The sequence below is a fragment of the Atractosteus spatula genome, chromosome 8 (genome assembly GCF_055471065.1).
Source record: "Atractosteus spatula isolate fAtrSpa1 chromosome 8, fAtrSpa1.hap1, whole genome shotgun sequence".
Taxonomy (NCBI): Eukaryota; Metazoa; Chordata; class Actinopteri; order Semionotiformes; family Lepisosteidae; genus Atractosteus; species Atractosteus spatula.
In genome coordinates this window covers 19,413,230-19,436,783 of record NC_142713.1, presented here as the reverse complement: position 1 = coordinate 19,436,783, position 23,554 = coordinate 19,413,230, and the positions used below count along the sequence as shown (strand labels likewise).

General features: G+C 35.7%; 1 protein-coding gene across 2 annotated transcripts; it reads left to right on the top strand.

Moving 5' to 3' along the window:
- Window positions 1-781: 781 nt before the first annotated feature.
- bend7 (BEN domain containing 7) lies at window positions 782-23,302 on the top strand. Of its 2 annotated transcripts, none has more exons than XM_088923249.1 (10): window positions 782-927; window positions 2,105-2,182; window positions 5,827-6,147; window positions 6,885-7,010; window positions 9,431-9,702; window positions 11,829-12,054; window positions 15,520-15,642; window positions 16,704-16,757; window positions 18,414-18,458; window positions 19,795-23,302. In XM_088923249.1, the coding sequence occupies exons 1-10, from the start codon at window positions 798-800 to the stop codon at window positions 19,857-19,859; spliced, it is 1,440 nt and encodes a 479-aa protein (XP_088779375.1). In that variant the 5' UTR covers window positions 782-797; the 3' UTR covers window positions 19,860-23,302. The 2 variants fall into 2 exon arrangements, with proteins under 2 accessions (XP_088779375.1, XP_088779376.1); XM_088923250.1 differs by having other exon boundaries at window positions 16,707-16,757; window positions 19,795-21,656.
- Window positions 23,303-23,554: the final 252 nt, after the last annotated feature.

The following is a 23,554-nucleotide window of genomic DNA, read 5'->3' as shown; positions in this document are numbered from 1 at the left end:
ATGCACAGATGCTGCCAGAAGCCGGAACCTCTGGAATAAAAACGCTCGGCAGGTCATTGGTGTTGGTACCTGCCTTATGCAGATCTCTCTCATCGTTAATGAGAACAATGCTTGTCCGCACAATCACATGACCCATACGCTTTTACCTAATGATTAAATATGCATAAATTGTGGTACTGGCACTGGTTCGAAACATTATTTGACATTTTGTACCGTAATAAGGTGCTATGAGTCATCGATCTCTGCTATTCTTAAATTATTCAAAATGTATTATTACTATTACTACTATTAATTTTTCGTGTAACAGACTTGAAATAAAAAATTGTGATGAATATATATAATAGTATTGTGCTTTCCTAACCATTTGACTAGTTTAAACAAAGGTGAACAGACCGTATAACAAGGACACCGAGAAGGGCTGAGATACTTTACTAAATTTCCTCAGTAAAAAGTCACCTAGCCTTAGCCTCAAACCATTCATTCTGTGTGTGGGTAACCAGGTGATGAACATCTAGCCTACAAAACAATTCCATCAGGTGGCGCAAAGGAATATGGAAAATATAAGTACACCGATTCATCTATTTGTAATACAAACGGATTCACTCTTAAATAATAAATGAAGATAAATCGATTATTAGTACAAAATGTTTTATTCAAGAGCTGTAATTAACACGGTTAATTTTCAAAACCATTAAGGGCGTTTAAACGCGAGGCTAAGCAGTTGGAACTGAAATACTGTAATGAGCAGGAGTTTTTGCTGATTACAGAGACGGACCCCGGTCCTGCTGTTTATTCTGATGTACTACACGCTGGAGTTCTGCTTTAGATTTCATTCCCTGGTCTTTATCGCACAGACACCAATAATGGAGTTTTCTGAAAGGAAAAGGAGCAGAAAATCCCAAAGCTTCAAACTGATTAACGAAGAAGGTAAGGCAGGGAATTTATCTTGTCACGATCCGTCTGCAGTCGCTCCTTTGGGTATTGTATAAACAAAAAGGTTAAAATGAAACAATCCCCCGTGAAAGAACACGGAATGCACCTGCAACGTTTTGTTTAGTTGAAAGGAGATTATTGTCCATCAGTAGAAACACATTATACATAGACATTATTTAATATATTTGTCACATGGGGTATACACAACGCAAGAATAAACTAATGCTCGAAGAATGCGTTATATATGTGGTTGTTTTCATGAGGAGTAGGTATTCTGAAAGGCACACTGACAAACCGACGGATATCACTGAACTTGTTTTTTCTGTCATTACATTACAAATGTATAAAAAGTGCATTTGTTCAAGTGTATATTCATTATGAAAATTTACGTTAAACAATTCTGTTGTGCTTGAGAATGAAATAATATCAGCAATATCAATATTGGCTTAACGTGATCTGTAGTAGTTTAGTTTGGTTTGATTTGATGCTAAGTTTGAGCCTGAGAACTAGACTATTTTATATTCCACCTACAGGTGGTAGAACCTAACAGCGTGCAGTCTGCAGGAAACTAAACAGGCAGGTCCAGTCCTGCCTACAATAGTCTTAATTCCGCTAAATAGTCGTGCACTATTCACTACAGTGTAAAGACAGACAGCGAGATATTTCCTAGGACCCATTATACAGAATATTGTTTACGTTTTTCTGATATTTGATACTATTTGATACTTTGATACTATACATTAGTAATATGAGAGATTTTCCAAGACCAGTCGTTTCAAGGTTCATTTTAAAGAATGTTTTCAAATTTGGCAAATTTGTTCTTTCAACGATACTGACTTTATGAAGTAATTGCTTCAAACATCATACATATAAATATGTTGGTGATGTCTTGTGTGAAGCTCTCATTTAAAGCATAATAGCTTAATAGTGATAGTTATCCTCTTAAAACCATGGCTCTTAGAGAGTATGTTTCATAGAGATGGATGGAAAGGAGGGAAACCTTGAACTATTAATTAAATCTTGAAAACAATTATGAAAGTTAAAATTAGATAAATCAGTTTTAATTATCTCCTCTGGTTCTTTAACAAAATGATGATATGATTTGTTTAAAACATTCTGATGTGTTTTGCTGTATCATCTGAACCTTGGTGGGTAATCTTTGTCTTTCCAGATTACGAAGCAGAATACTTTGCAAGCAGTAACACCCTTGATGCAAACGGGGAAATAAATGATACAAAAATGGCTGAAGGTACATTGTTTATTTCTTATTGAATAAACAGGCAAGGATTATGATGACATTGATCTTGAAGATACATTCAGCTCTTGCCAAAGATATATATAGTTTATGCTGTATAAGTAATATTATTTTTCTCTATTATTGTTAGTAATATTATTTTCACCTGAAGAAGGCTCCACGGCCGAAACGTTGTGTTCTCTTTCTTCTTTTTTTCAGCATGGAATAAACCTATTACTTGTTCCTTATTTTTCTCTGATGAGTAATTTTAGCTCAATGTGTTTGTCAGGATTTGTCTTATTTTGTCTTGCAGCATGGTTACTAGCAGACAGTCCCATTTATTTCAAGTCACATGACATTATCACAGTGACTTTAAGATAGATTGTTTTTTCTTTGTTTGGTCATGTGTATTATAAAATACAGTCCATTTTTTTCCATTTGACAATTGTACTGTATCTGCATAGCATAGCACAGACAGAACAGTATATTGCAGAAAAAGTCAAACAGCCATACACTAGTACCATAGAAGCAGAGTGCTGGGATGTGGATTCTAGCATGACTGAAATTTAAATTTTGGAGACAGAAAAAATTGAAAACCGCTTTCAAAAATGTTACAATATGAATGCCGTATCCTATTATTTCACAGATTTATGGACATGCCAGAAATGTTCAATTATTTCAATCGTGTTCTTCTATTCATGGTTTATGGTTTATTTGGTTGCTGTGAGGATTCCAAAAGGTATATTATAAGTAACATGCCTGTATTTTTTTTTCTTTTTGCTGCTTATGTCCTGAGAAGTTTTTAAATTCCTAAATTTACAACTCACCAAACTCAACTTTGAGATCAACTTTCAGCTCACATGGAACAGCATATAGGGTAACCATTCTGGTCCTAGTAGTGATTGAGTGGTATTCACTGAATATACAGTACAAGAAGAATCTAAGAAACTTTGCAAACCAGAGGAGTCCATTTAGCCCATCTAGCTAGTGTTTTTTTGTAGTTAGTCTCCAACACTGTAACTAACCAGCTCTCATACAGCAATGCCTTTGTCCTGCTCATTGTCATGTAGAAATTGTGTAGCCAATACACTATGTTTTCCTACTTCTGTAATTGCTTTGCGTCTGCATTGCCTTGGATTAAATTGCTTAATAGTTAATAATGATAATAACAGAAGTAGTTATACTAGTTAATGATAATAACAGGATAACAAATGACAGAGGTCAAGTTGAATATTACACAAATGAGAGAAATGGGAGGAAAGCTGCCACCTTAAGAATTAGGGTACATTTCAGGTGCATTAAAGTGGACTGAAGAATTAATGGTTGCATTAAGATGAGGGCCATTAAGCTATCTGATGAAGGGTCACACCTTAACAGGTGTAACAGTCTATTAAGGTGTGATTGTTTATCAAACTGCAACTAGTCAATGTCTTGAAAATAGGTGTAGTTGGAGTGGGTTGCTAATTCAATTCACAGATTAAGATTAAGTCCTATAGTGCAGACACTGTTGCATTAAATCAGGGTTATGCTATTAACCAAAGGTATTCCCAAAAGGGTCGCACGAATTGGTAGTTGGTTCTGTTTGGTGGACTTGAGTCATCCAAAGCATCTTTGGACTATCAAGATCTCAGGCGATCTCTGTGACCTATTTCAGTCACTATGAATAAGGTTCTTTCCAATAAATAACTGATGTTCAATAATTGATAGTTCAATGTATGAACTATCTAGTTATTTTTTCAAATAATAGTATAATCACAAACAGTATGGCTTATCTATTTAATATAATTATATTCTAAACATTGCCTCTAATACACTTTTCATTTAGCTTAATTTGTGCTGAGCACATTTAATATATTTTAAGGTGGCTAAAATATGAAACGGCACTAAAAACCTCCATTCAATCCTCATTACTGCAGTCATAAAGGAAATACATAACAGTTCTTGCAATATGTAGCATGTTAGCCAAAGTTTAGAAGCGCACATAACACCATACCGATATACCACAATAAAAGTATAAGAGTATACCAGATAAACAATAAAGAACACTTAATAAACACTCCTTAAAGTTATGACAGTGGGTTCATTAGCATGCGTTGCATATCCAAATAACTTGGAAGGAGAGCACTCATGAGGAGAATGATATGCATATGGTGTTCATAGAAGCTTCTTAGAAATAAACCACATCTAAATTGGCATTGCTAGTAGCACTGATGGAAAGCAGGTGTTACACGCTGATCTCTAGCTCATAAAAAGCTGCCATTCAAAACAAGTGTTTTATCAAGGGAGAGAGGAAGATGAATGATCCAGAGCCCAAACAGCAGCAATTTCCAGAACTTTGTGGGGAAAAGCAAACTTTACTAGATTTGACAGAGAAAGAAATTAGTCTGCATGTTATACAGATAGAGCAAAGGGAGGGAAAAGGGAAAAAATGATGAAAAGAGGGAAATTAATATAAAATACCATACAGGCTTTATCTTATGAACCTTTCATTTTTAGTCATTTCCATCTGTTTTGCCTGGAAGACACAGCAGATTGTGGTATTTCAGAGCTCTGTGAGACAGGTTTCTTCTGAGGCAATTTAATTTCTGCCACAAATATTTCTTCTTTTTCTTGAAATATAAAGTATGTACAGTATATTGTATGAGAAGTATGCTTTGTGGCACGTTTTAGATGGAGTTTTGCAGTATTGTTTTATTTTATCAAAAACTAAGTATGTTTCAGACACTACTGGACACAAACAGCATTACCAGTTTCTTATTAATGTTGTATTACCAATGAATGTGGAGTAAATATATCTGAACATAGGGCAGCAAGGTGGCATAGTGGTTAATATTGCTGTCTCGCAGCACTGAGGCTCTGGATTTAATTCCTGGGGTGCTGTCTGCGTGGAATTTGTATGATCTCCCTGCGTGGGTTTGCGTGGGGAAACCGAGTGTTATTGGGGTGCTATGATTTCCTCCCACAGTCCAAAGATGTACTGGTAGATTAATTAGCTTCTGGGAAAACAGGCCCTGGTGTGAGTGTGTGCATGATTGTGTCTCTGTGCCCTGTGATGGACTGGCGTCCCATCCAGGGTGTATCCTGCCTTGCACCCACTGTTTGCTTGGATAGACTCCAGCTCCATGGCCACCCTGACCTGAATAACACAGTTAGAAAGTGGATGGATATATGTTGATATATGTATGAAAAAATTAAAAGACACATGTGCATTCACCTGTTCTGTAGTATAATTTACCATTATAACATTTTATAGTTTTATAAAAATGTGAATACTTTCTCCCCAAGTGGTGCAAGCCTTCACACTCCACACTTACAATATCTAACACTGTTTTTGTTGTTGGTGTCGGAGGGATACATAACCCATGTTCGGGAAAGAGGCAGCAGTTAAATACTATGGGCACCATTACGCACTTCCCACAATTCGTCAGTCTCTGTTCTGTTAATATGGTGTTATTTCCCTAAGACACATCTTATCTTCAGGTGTCCACAAAGTGCAAGACACATCATATGGGTCCTGTGTCAACATTTTGTTGTGCAAATGTTATGCCAGTGACTTCCATAGTGCACATCTTTATATAGATCATTCACCTGTAGGAATAGGGTCTTGCTAATGATTACAAGAGATTTATTAGTGTCTTTAACATCCAAATTGTCTTTAGCTTGGCTAGGTGACGAAGGCACGGAGATTAAGAAACAGATCACTGGTATGATGAGGCTGTTAAATGACAAGGCCGGCCGAGTGTATCAGAGAGTGGGGAAGGAGGGGGAGAACCTGAAGCAGGAGCCCCAGGATGTCGATGTGAGGTGGGCCCAGCCTGCCCCTGCTGTTGCTCCAACTACCTCTGTGAGCCAGGAGGTTCCCCAGCACAGCACATGGAACCAAGACCCTGTAGTTGCTCCTCAGGTCTCTGGGCAATATGGCACTCGATCAAAAACCTTAAAAATGATGAACAAGACAAAGAACACACTCAAAACAAATGGTACGTTTCTTTCTTTGCCATTAAAAAGTCCCTCCTAACGTTCTTTTTTGATATTGTTTTTGCAGTAAAAGTAACTGATCTCACAGGACATGTCTTCTTTACTTTTTACATTACCTGCACTGTCTGTAAGTCATCTTGAAAGGATTGTTTCACCTCTTGTTTTTAAATTGAATTCCCAGAGAAGTGTTTTGCCTCTGTCATCCCCTTTCATTGATCAGTTCCAAAACAGCCCTTCATTTCCTTCCATTTTAGTATTCTCTTGTGAAGCCACTGTGGGAGATTGATGCTGTTAAAATGGTGTGAAAAACGTTCAAATACATTTAAGTTAAAAAATGTTCCGAAAAGGTTTTTAACTGGGTGAAGCATCAGTTGCATTTTGTTTTCTTACTCATATTGCCATGTCAGCAGAGAATCACTTTTTATTTTATGGTAATATTTAATTACTAAGAAAAGTTACTGCAATTTCTAAGGTATAACACGGCAGAATTTGGGGTGGCAGCACCATATTTTCTCAGATATGTCAGTTGCTTAAAATATCAAAATGTCATAGTTTTACCAAAAGATCCCATGTTCTGGAATTTTTAGGTACATAATCAATGAGGTACTCAATCTATACTGTAGTTTGAAAACATGAATATATATATCGCTTGATGTCTCAGTTCTTTTGGTCATGTAGCATGATGTCTACTACCTTTCTACACCACCCTCTGTGCTTATATTGTTTCTTTTCTCCCCAGGAGAGATTCCTTCTGCGGCAACTAGCACTACTGGACCTGGCTGTTGTATGTGTAACTGTAAGACAACGCTGCAGGCTATACTTCAGGAGCTCAGAGCCATGAGGAAGTTAATGCAGACCCAAAAAGGTCAGCACAAGTATATCTCCTTTATACTTGGCTTGTATACATATATGCTATAATTTTTTAAAGAAAATGAATAAGTGGAAATATATATTGTATATATATAAAATATATACTGTATGTAGTATTATGTAGTAGCATACTACAAAAAGAAATGTGCCCTTTATGTCAAATAGTAAACTCTTATGATTTAAGAACATTTTTTTATTATTTCTGCTTCTTTATACTGTCACATCTTGGCTGATTCTTTCCATTAAAGCCTTTAGGTTTCTCTCAAGGTGACTACAAGAGGATTGCAAGCAAATAAAGCCTGCAAACTGTGGAATGCCTTGCCTGCTTCGCACAAACCTCCTGTCATCACACAAAAAAAAACACCTTTCTGCTATGGGGTTTTTGGACAGGAATTTAGTTCACGACTCTGAACTCAGCTGTGGTGGATATGTGCAACAGCCTTCATAAAATTAGGTCACAAACAATCAATAGCATGTAAATGTCAACTGTTAGCAGATTCTAGAAAGTCAGATTCCATAGCTTTGGGATGCTAATTATCAATATTTCAACTACTCCAAAAATCATTCAGTTCTTTACACGCTCTAGTGCTCCATCATGAAGAAAGAACATAAAGACATCATATGAAATTACATTTATATTTTTACAAATTCTCTATGCTGTACATGTTTCCCCAACATGGTGACATTGTGTACTGTTATCTCTTCTTTTTTCTTTTGCAATAATTATATTCATATAATTAAAGGTCCCACTACAAATCAATAGATTTATTTGGTAAATTGGTCAAACTTTGGCATATATATCAGTAATTAAACTTAAAAAGTCTGTGATATGCCAAATTTCACTGCATAAAATTCGTTTTTTCGTTCTGAGCATTCATTCTACCATCTTTGTTAGGTCAAAAGCTTAAATGTAAATGTAGTCAGTGTTTTCCTTGATAGTTTAAGATCCTACAGGAAACAATTTATTGGTAGTTTAGTTCTATAAATGTCATATCAAAGATACAGTGGACATTAAGTCTAAAAACCATGACTGTTTTTAACACTTTTGATTTTGGTTGATCTTGTACCACACATTACTGACCACCTTAAACTTAACATTTGGAGATTATGTTCTATGTCTGGAACTTGTAGTAGGGTAAATCTATTCATTCAATTACACTGTTATCACTAAATAACACCTGGTGTATCTTGAACAATTTTGAAGAATTAAAGATATCTATATAAATAATGGCAAGAGGCTAGCAGCTTAGTGCATGGTGTGTTTGGAGCATTATGTGGCGTCTCTAATGTACAGTATAGGAATTATTTTAAATGTGAACAATATATTTTCATTTTCTCATACATGTGAAGAATATAAGCATGTAATCCTGTATTCATAACTAGAATTAGAATCACTCCAAATCACATTTAGTATTTCCACCCAAAAAAAGAAATGGGCATGTTAATATTGACACACTCATCATGTGTGTGTAGAATTACATTTTTATCTTAAATAAGCAAAGAAGAAACCAATGTTTAGCACAATTACATAAATATAAATTATCATTAGAATATGTAATAAATAATGTATTTAATAACACTATAAATATATAATACGTAATTAATAACCAACAGAGACTTTATTTTCTTAGGAAACATGGCTACTTTAAGGTAGACAGAAGTACAGTACAAAAGTATTCACACCCCTCAGACCTTTTTGCATGTTGTTGTATTACAATATGAAATAATTTAATTGGGATTTTTTTCCATTAATCACAAAACACTTGTAATGTCAATGTGAAAACAAAATTACATAGCTTCTCCTAAATTAATTATGAATGTAAAACAGAAAATAACTGATTGCATAAATATTCACCTCATTTGAGTCAATATTTGGTAGAGACACCTTTGGCAGAAATTACATCCATGGGTCTTCTTGGGTAATTCTCTTCCAGCTTTGCACATCTGAACACTGCAATTTTTGCCCATTTTTGCACAATTGCTCAGACTCTCTCTAGTTGGACGGAAGCTGTTGGTGAACAGCAATTTTCGATTCCCGTTCCAAGGAAGTCAACACATAAACACACTAAATCAAAACTTCAGACCTCTTGGCACTTTTTCATTTCAAGCCTGTTGCTGGACGGCAGATTTCCACTGAGTAACAGACAGGCCCCCTGTAATCAAAACTAAAAATCAGCAAGTTTTGATTTAGTCAGGGTCCTTGTCTCATTTTGGCAGCTGAATTTTATCCAACCGTGATGATTGGGGAAAACCCATTAGACTTTCTTTATGCTTTTATGACTGTAATCTGAGAGTTATGTTTACACTGGTTATACAGCCATGCCACCACATTGAGTTCTCCTATAAATATTTCCCTGGGTAAAAATCCAGTGAATTTCCATAATAACCACATCACTTTAAATGGAATTCTTTCAGGAGCTCAGGAGAAGCAGCGGGCTCCAAGCAGCGTTAGTGTTGTGCGATCTTCTACACCCCGAAAGAGGACTCGGAAAAGGAGGCCTGCCCACAAAATCACACCGCAGGCTGGGCACAGCAGGAAAATGAATGTCCAGCCCAGCAGCACTCCAGAGACCAGCGGGCGAAGAGAGAGAAGGGAGAGATCCAGTCTTCCCTCACCTGCTTCAGCAGCAGGCATTGAAAACCATGTTCCTCAATATGGGATTGTCAGAGAAATGCCTTCCTCAGAAGTATGTCATAAGAAACGTTACCTTTATAAAAATGCCACAGTAGTCATTTAAACTATGAAACTGCGCCAAGGGTACGAACTCCCGATTGTTTTGATCAGACTATAGAAGTAAGCCAGGCTTTTTTTGTAAAGTTTGCTTTATTACTAAATTATTTATGCACATTATTTTTCGATTTTTTAAAAAAAAAACCTCAGCAACCTTTTTTCTCTTTGAAATGGCACACAATTACACATCAATTCAATATGACATAGTATACCAATTTTCACCATTTCAAAATTCATTCTTAATGGAAGCCTGTCTTATGTCTTATGTGGAGTTTCTTAATTAAAGTCAGATGAATGTCTGCTTTTCACCTTGTGTTCTCTAGCCTTTAATGCATAAGAAGCGGAAAAGCCACAGTTTGAACTAATGTAAAACCTTCGGAATCACATGACTGTGTCTCTGGATTTGTACATTCTTGAAAACCTTTTGGAAAAGACAGTGTTGTAAATAGCTTATTAGAAATACTGACCAGTTACATATATAAACTGTATTGTGTTTCATCTAGTAAATTAAAACCAAAACGGGGCAGGATACGACTTATTGCCTAATTCAGATGGGGCTTTGCTGTAGTTAAGAGCTCAAAGGCAGTGCACATAATTTTTTAGTACCACCGTAACTGGATGAGCTGAAGCTGATTTTGATATCCACAAATCACTGAGTATTAAGAGCCCTTGTCACAGGTCTCATCCAAGCTTGAACTGTTGCCAGTGGGAACTGTGTCTGTCATTCCAAAATAGTTTCTGCTATTTGTAGTGTGGGTGTTGTCTGTGAACAGGATGGGTGCAAAATGCACCTATTTCAAAATTTTGATGTAAACTATGTTGTCGCTATCTTTCTCAGACTCGTTCAGTTATGCAGCAGTGAATCATGCAGAACAATAATTTCCTCATCAAATACCCGTACTGGGCACTTTTTTGCTGCCTTTTGGATTGTTTTTAGCACATTTAGGATTGTTTACAGTCCTTTATTTATTTTAGGAGCTACAGTATGTTTTCCTGTGTATGTTGGAAATTTAGTGATTCAAAATAGCTTTATTATCTTTAAAAGGGCACAGTAGGTTTGGTGATTCAGCCCACAGTGGGTGGCTGTGTTTATACTCACTAGAAAAGTGTGTATAATATAGCACAGGGCCTTGAGAGCCTTTGTGTAAAAACTAAAATATGTTGTCTCTTGGCATCAAAATGTGATGTCTACATTTTTGTAAAAGGTAACTGTGGTTTACACCTTTTTGCCTATTGGTCATTTACTCATAGTTACTCATAGAAAGCAAATCCAAGATATTATTCAGATAATCAAGCATAATTATAACTGCTTTCAAGCTTGAGACTGTAACTTTTGCTGACTTGTGTGCCTTTTTTCAGCATCTTTTTCTACTTTACATGTTATTTGTTTGGAAACTACTTTAGAATTTAATGTAGTAGTATTATCTGTTTCAGCATCTCAAGCATATTTTGCTCTTTTGTCTTTTAAAAGTGCCTTATTGATGTTCCCTTTTTTGTGTTTCTCTGTTTTGATTGTGCAACATTTGCAATGTTCATGTAATTTATCAAATGCTGATGAATAATGCAGAGAGCATCTGGAGATGGGCCAGTTTCTATCTACTGCTTTAAAATAAATTGATGCTCCTGTTTTTACAATGCAAAAATCAAATGTTTTCAAATGTCGAATAAGGACAATCTTCATGCTTTTTAATCCAAGAACCTCTAATCCAAGAAGTTTTTTAATGGACCGTAGAAAACTGGCTTTCACAATGTGGCTTGGTAGTTTCACAGACTCTGAGCCTTTTGTGTCAAGAAGTGCCTCTTATTCTCAGCCCTGAATATTTTGGCACTTCATTTGCATTTGTATCCATTTACCTCCTGTATTATGGACTCTAATTGTGGGATAGATGGCAACGCAAATTTCTTTAGAAATGTACACAGCCATAAGGGACAAGACTATAAATGAAAAACAAAATAGGTTAGTTTAGCCAGCCCCTGAATTCCTAATGATGTAGTAAAATGAAAAACAGGAGTAAAATGCTCAAGGCAAATGCTGTTAAGATTAATTAATTTTCCTTTCTCTCTCCCTTGCTGTGTATGTAGCCTGAAGTCCAGCTGGCTGAGGACTATGATGTCTACATACCAAAATCCCAGCTGGATTCCATCCTTGTAAATTACACCCGTTCCGGAAGCTTGCTGTTCAGGAAGCTGGTGTGTGCGTTCTTCGACGACACAACGCTAGCCAACTCTCTCCCCAATGGCAAGAGGAAGAGGGGCCTGAATGACAACAGAAAAGGGCTGGATCAGAATATTGTGGGAGCTATTAAAGGTGGGTTGTTTTTTCAGAGCTGACTGTCTAGTAGACGCAGTGCTGTTTCTTGTAGACAAGACCGGGAAATCAATGGAAGAATGATATACTGTATAAAAAACAAAGCCGCTCCATGTGAAAAAGTAGTATTTTATGCTGGAAAGCACTACAAAAAAAACAAAAGATGTTTTAACTGGATTGCAATATACTCTATTCCTTTACCAAAACTATTTTGCAGTATATTGTAGAATGAATAGTTGTTTTTGTAACATATTCTGTTTAAAACACAGACTAATTTCTGAAACCTCTGTGAAAATTCGGTTAAACCTACAGAAGCATCTCACATAGTGCAATATGCTGAATATGGAATTTCATCCAGTTTGACCTTTAAACAGGTTGTTGTACATTAGTGAATATGTTGTCGCCAACAAATGTATTAAGGTAAAAAAATAAAAGTGATTTGTATAAATTCTAGTTGTGTAACTGAAGGATGTAAAATAGAGACTTTCTTTATCTTGCTTTATGAGAAAAAAATATTGCATTACCTAGATCGCAAAATCAAATTTCATTTTTTGACAATGGTATTTGAAGACCCTTGCATTAGTATTTTTTATTAATCTTTGCTTCCTTCAAAACGTGGTTAGTAGCATCTTTCCAGGGATTCAAATTTGGAACTGAGATGGTTATTCCATAGCTACTATCCTTTTTGCAGAAAGTATTTTATAGAAGTTAAGGAATATTATCTCACTAGAAAAAACCTCCTGTCAAACAAGCAGTCTGACACTGAATAAAGTGCAGGGCAGAAATTTGCAGTGTTGATCCATGTACAGTACAGAGGTAGCACTGCCAAGACAAATGAAGAAAACAAATACTGTACCATACCAGCACACAACCTCTATTTTTTACCATAAGGTTATTTAATTAATCTTATCTCTTCATTCAAACATATTGGTAGTAGCATATCCTACAAAGTGTTTTCTTGCCATTCCTACTGTAGTTGTTCTGCTATTTATGGGCCACTTCTCCTTCCCATTGAGATGTTGTAGATTGATCAGAAGGCCGCTGTTACAAAGAGGAAACCAAAGGCGACTGCAGAAATCACAGGTGTACTGTATGTGCTGAAGAATAGGCAACACATCTCTGTAAACTGATTCTAAAATACAAATTAATTCTCTACAATAATTCTCTACATGATTTACAAGCTGCAAATCAAGCAAAAGGTGCCAAAAAACACTTAGAGTATGAAATTAAAAACAATTTCTGTAACATTGTGTTGTTTCATTATAAAGCAGGATCACTGTGTTGGCAGTGAGGAGAGGTGGGAAGGGCTCTGGACTCCTGATTGGAACTACGGGTTCACAGTCCCAGGTGGAGACACAACTGCTGTACCAGCAGTACCACCTGCATACATTAAATCCAAAACATTGTATTTTTTAAACAACTAGGTAATTGAAGTTTGTGTGAATTACTTTGAATAATGTGAAATAAGTGAATAATAATGAATTCATATCTTTCAGTGATACAGACACTTCATTTGTGGGTTTACACATATGTTTTAACTGCCCATATACAGTATTAATTTAAGTTTATCCCACATACTGTATTATGTCCATTGATATACTAGTATGAGACAAGTATCATAACTATTCTATTGGTGGATGGCACTATTTTACAGAAACATGCAGAAATTCCAATCTAAAACTAGTGTCCGATAAGTAACTCAAAAACAATTGTCATCTGTGGCTGACTCTGTGTTTTTTCTCATTTTGCCTTCCTATTAATAGTGTAATTTGCACTTCAAGGAACATGTTAACTAATTGGTGAAATGCATCACATATACCTGTACACAGTACAATATCAAAAAGCTGGGTCTTTCAATTAGATCATTAAAACTACCCAGTTATTTATGTATATTTTGGTACACCCGGAGCCAGGTATCAGGGATCTTTAATTAGGCTGGAACATACATATAAATATGGCCATCAGGTAAATATTGTTCTTTTTTATTTATAGTAAGGAAAGACAAATACAGACCAATCTCTAGCTGTTATTTGTGCCAAATGTCTTCCATCAATCACTCTATAAATAACTGGGCAGTTTAGCTGTTTACCAGCTCCCAAAACTCTTTCCAGAAGTAAAAAAAAATCCCCCAAAAACCTCAAAGACCATGGGCCTGTTTATCATTCACTTCCACTCTCCCTTCTTCCACTGAAGCCTGGCTTCTCAGAGGCTCTGCTCTCTTCTCAGATAGGAGAGGTTGATGGCTGTTGGAAGCCTCTGCTTCCAATTGAAGGACTCCTACCTACTGTACCCTTACTTGCAGTACCTACTACACAATTCTAACCCCCACAATTCTACAACAGATAAACTACATGTAAATATGTGGAACTGTTCTTGAGTACACTATTCATTTTTGATTGGGGCGAGGGAGTGCTGGAAGGGACTTTGGGCCCTGTATATTGTACAGTGGAAATCCCTGTTCCCTGAGCTCCTGCTCCAGAGTTTCAGAGCCGGGACAGGGAAATGACATTCACAAAAGCAAGTGGTAGGGCTTGGAGGGACTCGTTCATTGTGCAAATCCGACCCCGTCATCCACTTGCACTGATTGATAATGGACGATCACCTAATTGAGAAAGTTTTTATTTCATGTTAGTTTGATCATTGGTGAGAATGTGTACGATTGTGAGATGTTTTCTTTGAAAGAAAGTTTATTTTGATAGAAAAAAAAACATTTTTGATTGGGCACCTGCATCAGGTTGCTTTGGCAGTAGAGGACCATGTAAAAGTTAATTCTGCACTGAAAAAATGGGAGAAAGACAACGCATGGGCTATTGAGCCTTTTTTAGCTGTGAAAAAGGCTCAACAGATGAAACATTGTTTCTCCTTTCTAATTTTCAGCGTGGAATTAACCTCTATTAACCCATATTTGCATTATTCATTTTAACAACATAAGAAATGTTATGAAGGCTAAAAAAGGTTCAACAGCCGATACCTTGTGTTTTTCCTATTTTTCAGCGTGGAATTAACCTTTATTTGCACTATTCATTTTAGCAACATAAGTAAGGTTGCAAAGAAGAGGAGATTACTTGGTCTTTTTAGTTTGTGTGATTACCAGTAGCTAAATGATAATGAAGAAGTGTCTTATCCAGCCATTTTTTGAAAGAATCAAAGAGGTCACCTTCAGCACCACAGCTACAGTACTGTAGCTTGTTGCAGACTCCATAACCCTTTGTATAAAAAGAGGGCTCCCCTTCTCAGTCTTTAATGAACTTCCCCTAATTTCTACTTTCATTAGGGAAATAATTCATTCTTATTTATTTTTAGATTTCCGCCAGAATCATCTTTGGTCCTGTTTAGTTCTGTTGTCTGAATTAGTTTTTCTTCTTTAAGCAGACTAGTAAGATTTTCATAGGCCATTAACAAAATATGTTTTTTGTTTTGCCTTGATTGAAGTGCATTTGTACTGATCTATAAAATGTAAAACAGTCTTCACAGAGAAGTATTGCACTGCAAACAGAATTGAGAAACTCCCGGGACCAAGAGATTGGGTACAAATTCTTCAGGACCAGATTAAACTGGCCAGGAGACGGTTAAAGAGAGGAAATGGTGGTAAGTCTAATACATACAGCCGATGTACAGTATAATATCTTGATTTGCCATGAGAAAAAAGCTGTTTTGACCCACAGTATACTACAGTATATTATTCCAATGGATGAATTTTTAAGCTCTGAGCAGTAGTGGAACCCAGTTACAAACAGTAATGATGTACAAATTACAAATGCCTTTATTTTCCTATTAGTTTATTTCTTGTTGTTTACCTCATCTTTTATATGAAAACGACATAATTTATTGTTCTGTTTTTGTTTAATATAATTTGCTAAGTAACAGTTTCACAAAATAATAAAAGCTATTTACTTACAGTACATTGGGTGTAAGAGAAAAAGAGAAGTACTGTAAATACTGTTTCATAAAATTGGTTTGTATGTCCCTTAGACACTTGGCATATTTAATTTCCTCATTGCTTTGGCCAGTCTTTTCAGATAATAGAACAGTTAAGAGGCCAATTGAAGAATAGTTGAGAATTATAGAATGTTAATATAGCTGTAAAAGGAAAGAAACATCACATAAAATAACAGGAAAATGCAAACAATCAAAAAAGCTTTCAATCTTTCAATGTCCTGCACACAGAAAAAAAATAGTTCCACACAGAAAAAAACGACAATTTCATTCTCTATTACGCAAAGACTCTACTGTTTATGAGTCACAAAATGTTTACATCAATTCACTTGCCTGTTCCTAAGGTTCATGGTTCATTTGGAGATTCATAGGCACTGTCAACTAAATTTGGAGTCACGTTACATTGATATACCTGCTACTATGTAGCTGAAAAGGCCAATTTCATCATATAACACCCTGCTGTAGAACAAAACAGCATTTTTAGATGCTATACCAGGGACAGGCAACTCCACTCCTCCAGGGTCCCCTGGCTTTCAGTGCACCTTGGATTTTAATGACGCAATTGAAAATAATTTGTAACACCTCCTGGAATCTATCGCTCATGGACTGCCTTTGTCAATCCCTGTGTTATATGACTTGAGTTTATGTTGATTCAGAAGTATCTGTTTTCTGGGTTTTCATGACCTCATTCTGCTTCCATCATATTTGCTCAGCAGAAATTGTCGACTGTGACGAAGTTGTGAACAGGAGTTCCCAAAGCACGACAGGTAGTTCGTTTATTTCTTTTGCATTTTTCATTACTGAGACTAAATTATGTTAGCCAGTTTAAGACTCAGATCAAATAGAAACCCCCACTTGTTTACCAGAAGCAAATTCCAAATATGATGTCGCTTGATGATGGCTTTCGTTTTTCTGGAAAATTCCTGCATCTTCCTAGTGGAAAGTTGGCATCAAGGTATTTTCAGCTGATGAGTATGTGAATGTTAATCTGGCCCCAAATTTCGTTCTTTTTCTTCTTCTTGTAGGATCTAGCATAAAGGCTAAAATTTAACATTTATATCTTCCCTATTCTGCCACCTTGACCCTGTATGTCACACAATTTAAATCAAAATAATTTCTAGGCACGCATATATGTTTTGGACTTGCTTAGGACTAGTGATGGCTGATGTCCAGTGACTGTTGTGCTTGCAAATGTCAGCTGCTCCTTTCCAGAGACTGCTCTCCTTTTATTATGGATGTCTGACTGCGCTGCTATTGAACTTGTTGGTCATTTCCAGTTTTTGAAATCTGACATTGTATTCTAACAGATTTTGTGTTTAGTGCACCAAACATATTTTGTATTTAATGTCTTTAATATAACACCTTTAGATGAAATTATGTGAGACCCCATAATGTCAAATATACAAACAGACTGTGGATCACGCCAGGATTTTTATCAAAGCTGTGCTTTCAGGAGAGGGTAAGGGGGGATGATTTTTGATGATTACATGCATCTGTGATATAGTGGGAGAGAAGGTTTGCATTTTTTCTTCAAATACAACACTACTTTTTTCTTAAACAAAGCTGGATTCACTCTATCAAAGCTTCATTACATTCTTGCAAAATGTAGCAATTATAAAACCATATCTATGAAATTGATTATTAATGTTAGAATGCTATAGGAATAATAAATAAGGCTGCACTGCTCTTCTGAGAGATTGCTTGGGGAGAACTCCAAACTCTGTTTTAAACATGTAGTATAGCAACTCATATTTTTCTTCAGTAATGGCTGCTAACATACAGTATAGATTCCAAGATTTGGGACACGTTCTTGTATATCACCTGTTTTGCCTCACTTCTGAGGAGTACACAAGTAGAGATGAACACTCTTATAGCCTTTAGCCACATGATACCAAAGCCCAGAAACTGTCAGAATTCCCCAGAGCATATAGGATTATCATTAAAACCAAACCAAACTAAAAAGCATCTTTCAGGCTTTCTTAGACCATTTTTTTTCAAAATGTTCCTCACCTTTTTGTAATTAAGTGTTTTCAATAGCAGAAGATTAAAAAGGAGTCAACACCAGAACAGAAAATATAATTCATGAAGCCAGCTTAATTACACATGCAGTTGCTGGGTGTTTTGCCAGCAGACACCGCAATGCTGAGAAGTGAATCAATTAATCAGTGTGCGTACACTGCAGCCTCCTGCAATTGTTTGTGTTTCAGGTACAGAGCTTCCAGAATCCATTCATAATGAAGAAGGTCCGTATTAGGCTTTGTCCAAATACAAACACACATGTATGTGTGAACACTAAACTATAGTCAGTGTTAAAATTATAGCACTGAGTAGCTAAATATAGGTTTGTTTGGCTTTGTATTATTTCTGTGATACAGTATATTCATTCACTTTAATTAATTTGTTTTCTTTTTTTCTATCAACAGAGGATCATGAGTGTTCTAAAGAAAAAGATGACAGTTTTGTGAAAGGTATTATACTTAATCTACCAGTATTTATTATTGAATTAATGTTAAATCTAATAAGGGGAGAAAATGTGTATCTGTGAAGATGACTTTGCGTGAAATACAAAACCTAAAGTCGAGGTCAAATCAAAATGTTGAGTCACCTGCCAACTGCAAATTACAAATCTAGCACTTCCTTTATCCATTCTTAATAAAAAGCACAAAAGGGTACTGGGTTTGTATTTTTCAATTGTCTGGTGCGTGGTTAAAATATTTAATTTAATCAGAGCCAAGTTTGCATATTGTTTTACTGTTATTTTTCCCCTCGCTTAGAATATTCAAATAAATACATTCAGGAATACATTTCTTAAAAAGGAACAAATGAAATATATACAGTATATTTTCAATTCAAGTGATTGACAACACTCAAGATGTGTTCTAACCAGACCAAACAAGCCATGCAAACTAAATCTGTAAAAAAAGCTTGACCTGAAAATACCACATAACATATATAAATTGCAGTATAAAAGCGTATGAAAAATGCATTGAAACACATTTGAAAGATATTTTTGATTTATAAATATAGACATATCATATGCACTCACTAGGCTAAATCGTTACAATTATTTTACGTATGTGTGCTGACAAATCTATTATTTTTTAGCCCTTTTTTCTGCAAAGGGAGTTTGACAAGCTACAGGAACAATTGGTTCTGAAACATTGCAACCTTAGAACCATGTCATTTTTGAAACATCTTTGAAACATATTATTTTGTAACCGTTACTTTCATTCCATGTTATGCTTGGCCACAGCTAACATGTTTAAAAGGCTCATTCATTCATTTAAAAGGTCAGCCTGTCAGCTCATACAACATTATTTATTTGAAAATGTGAGTGTAATTCAGTGTTAGGGGCTGTTGCACTTTATTGCTCTGTGTGGATATGGCTTGCATTAGTAGATGCTTTTCTGCAATATGGGAATTGTTAGTGCAGAAGAAAATTGTATTAAGTCACCAATAGTTGGTACTTGCTTGGTGCTTCAAAGCACACAGTCAGGCTAGTGAGAACAAGGCACTTGAAGGCACATTCATAGCAACAGCCCTAATTTATTCAACGGCATCCTCATTACCTTCCAAAATTAATTATTGTACTGTACATATCACCAATCTAGTTGTGACTGCTGTTTATGCATTTGCTTGCAAGAAGATATAAATTTATGATTGTAAATTTCTCCTGAATTATATAGGATGAACTTTAGAAAAATAGGATTTTTTGACAGTATGCAAAATAATTTCTTATTATACTGTGGTAGGAAAATTAAAATAATGTATGTCTTATTCATTAAACATTTTGTGTATTTTTAGGTTGTGTTGTTGAGAAGAGCACCGAAGACTCTGAGCGTGATATAAAAAAGGACGTCACAGCTTAAACTTAAACTTTGCTACCAAATAACAATAGCCTTGCAATGGCGATAAGTCATAGTGGGTCTACTAACTTTATCCAGTGAGACACCTTTAATACCATTGTTTAGAAAGCTTCTAGTTCTCTTTTGTGAGACAAATTAGTTTTGTGGTTGTAGTAAAATTATTACCAAAGTAGCCAACTTTGAAAGTCTATTTTGCTCTCTTGTTATATCTGCAAAATTACAAGGCTATGTGGGGTTGTGTTTTTGCAACTCAGTGATCTTTTGCTTAGTCAATAACTGTGGATCTATGGTTTTGAGGTGGAGCTGAATTAAGAAAATACTCATGATCTCTTTGGACTTCCCATGTTATAACCAGGTCCTAAAGCACTTGTTTTGTTTTAAATATCATGTCAGCCTTTGCCACTGTTGATCATGTCATTGTGCTAAAACGTCTGTAGTGCCACTTTGGTCTTTCTGGGAAAAGCTCAGAATGGTGTACTTTGTGTGTATTACATGGTCATATATCTAATTACACCAACTGACTTCAACTTCAAACTAGGTGCTGTACAGTCTGGTATTTCCCAGGGCTCTGCTTTGGGTCTTTTGCTATTAAATGTATAAATGTTACCTATTAAGGTCATAAAAAAAAAATGGTGATTACTTTTATATTTGTAATACACAAGTCTGTGCATTCCTTCCAGCCCAATCATGCATGGCAATAACTACCCTCAGAGAAATTAAATTTAGTAATGGATGGCTACAAACTTCAAATAACTGAAAATAAACCGTGATAAAAGAGATGTACGGTCAAGTGTCTTCAAATCGGAATTTGTAAAACATGACCACATTAGAATTACTTTCAAAGGGAAACACCTGAGCGATAACTACTGTTAAAAGCTCTCTTTATTATCTTAGTTCTGTTATTTGAACTGCATTTTCAATTTGAGCACTTTAGCCAAGCTGAAGTTTGTGCTAGACAAAACAAAATCAGAGAGATTAGTACATGTATTTGTATCTTAAAATGACACCTCAAATGACTTATCTGTTTTCATTTGTTAATTATATTTTTATCAAAGAACCTTTCTTCATATTTCATAAAAACATCCCTTATTTACTGTAATACTTCACTCCTAAACATATAATGCATCCTAATAATATGTCGTTTTTTAAATGCGGCTACAGTTCTGTACATATTCTCTTCCAATACATTTTCACAGTGCTTGGAATTGTACAGAGTCTATCTAATTACTTTTACATTATCCTTCATGGCCTTTTTTCTTCCAGATTGTTTTTACTTCATAGCTTCAGATTCAGAAATGCTCATGCTGGTTATAACAGACATTCCAGATATAACTGGTCATGCTGAAAGTCAAAAGTGAAAACACCAACACATTTTGGAATGAACATTCTTCTACAACTGGTTTGGATCTGGAGTGCATCATATTTGTGGACTGTATTGCTTTGTTCTTAGTTCTGTATGGGATGGCTTGACCTGATGAACGCCATAAACAGTATATACAGAATAGAAGGTGTTTCAGTAAATAAAGTAAAAAGACCTCTAGCAGCCAAAAATGAGTTTTGAATAGGAGAAGCACTCTACCACCTTTATGTGCTTGGTTATGAGACTACATGAGTCACGAGTCTTAGTACTGTACAGTACCTCCAAGTATCGGGATAAAAATGGCATGCATTGTGCAGTAGTAGTTTAAAACTGAAATGCACTGTGTGATTGAACTTTAGCAAGAAAGAGTGTGACACGGTTGTACTTCTGTGCCCACCTATGAAGACATACCAACCTCATGCTAAATCATGCAAAGAGATGTCAGTGCCATGCAGTGTCTCCAATAATGGCAAGAGAGCTGCTCATAATGAGCTCATAATGAGCAGTGACCTGGATGGCCAAAGATCTCCTACACAATTGAGAATGTTTGCTGCGATTTAAGTACTGCTCTGTGCACAATACTGCCTGTAGGTACTGGTACACTGCAAAATGTACAACCAATATACTGTATACTGAAGCAGTTCACACATGTTCACTGGTTTACTAAGATGGGGCTCTCTTTACTGTTGTTTCAACGTTGCCATGGAAAAGGTGGCCACACGAACAATTCTCCCATTACTATGTACAGTGTTACAGGTGTGATGGTTGAGGGATTTCCCTGCCCATTCATCTCCACCATTCACCATCATCCCGTGAAGAAGCCGGCTGTCCAGCACATAATTTGCAAATGATGGCAAAGTGCTCAAATCTTGACTGGAGGGACATAGCCTTCTGCTGAACCAGACCAGAATTTAGGCTTTGGTATCAAGGATGGGAAGCCCAAACAGTTCTGAGGAAAAGTAATGTGGAACATGCTCCTATTATTATTAGTTACATCTCTAGCTATATATACAGTATGAGTAAATGAAATAAATGTGAGCACCTTGTTACCCTATTTATTGAAAAACCCTCTTGTATAAGAAGGGTGTATACTGTAGGTCGGAGATTGTGATGACCACAACCGATTGACAGATGAATCATTGGTTGTGTAAAACATTGATGCTTATTGTAATGTAATGAAAAACAAATTACTGTTTGGAGATCAGTTCAACATCATGACATGGATGATGGTGAATACTGGTGTCACACAAATTTGTGGAAATGTGAAACGCTTTAAAAAGACTTTGACCGATTACAAGGTTTAACTGCTGTTGGGGGGGAGAAACTTTTTATTTTTTGTTTTAATATTATAATGTGAGGAAAAATAAAATACAGTTTACATTTGTTCAACAGATGTACGTTTTCAGCACTCAAGCTGTGTATCATAAGTATGTGTCATAAAAAGGAAGCTGTTTGTGATTTTATTCCATTCTGTCTGAATATAAAATGTAACAGTACTGCCTACAAATAATTTGAGCCCTCTTAGATACAGGGGTGTTGAAGACAATAGGCATGTACAGTATCTATTGTAATCAGGTATACTCTATAAGCATAAAATTCTAACTTAGGTGTGTGAAATGAATGTGCCATATGTTATGTACAGTATATATATATAAAAGTACCTTTTATACACACACATATATATAAGTATATACCGTGTATACTTCAGTACAAGTACAAGTAAAAGGATAGAATATATTTTAAAGAATTTTAATCACATACTGTACTAAGATTGTGCTTATAATGTTATACTGTATTTTAGGATTTTCTCCTGCTAAAGCCACGTTCTTCCTTTTATTTTGTAAGTGAATTTGAGCCTTATTTTACTTATTTTTTCTTATTTAAGAAAATGTACAGAAAATGATAGTGGAAAATAACAGAATTATTATATCTATATTGTAGTAGAGTTTGGAGGAACATAGATTTAATATCAGAAATGGGTACAATATATAACTTTTCTGTTAACTTTTACATGACTATTTTTTCTTTCTACGTTTTTTATATTTTAGGTACTGAGCTGTTAAAAACATTAAAGGCATATCAAGCTATTTATCTGCAGCCAATTCCTAAAAATTCAGTATTGGTTAATATACAGTATTTAACTGGGTCTTAATATATTGATCTCACAATAGAGTCACGGTGGGGTTCTCCAGAGTGCGTGTCTCCCGTGTGAGTTGGGAACACTTTTGGTGAAGCATGTTTGACACTTGTTGCCATTGTGTGGTTTAGGAACTCTGAGACGTGCCCAAAATGGTGGTTCAACCACGTATAATACATACTGCACAAATAATGTGATCAA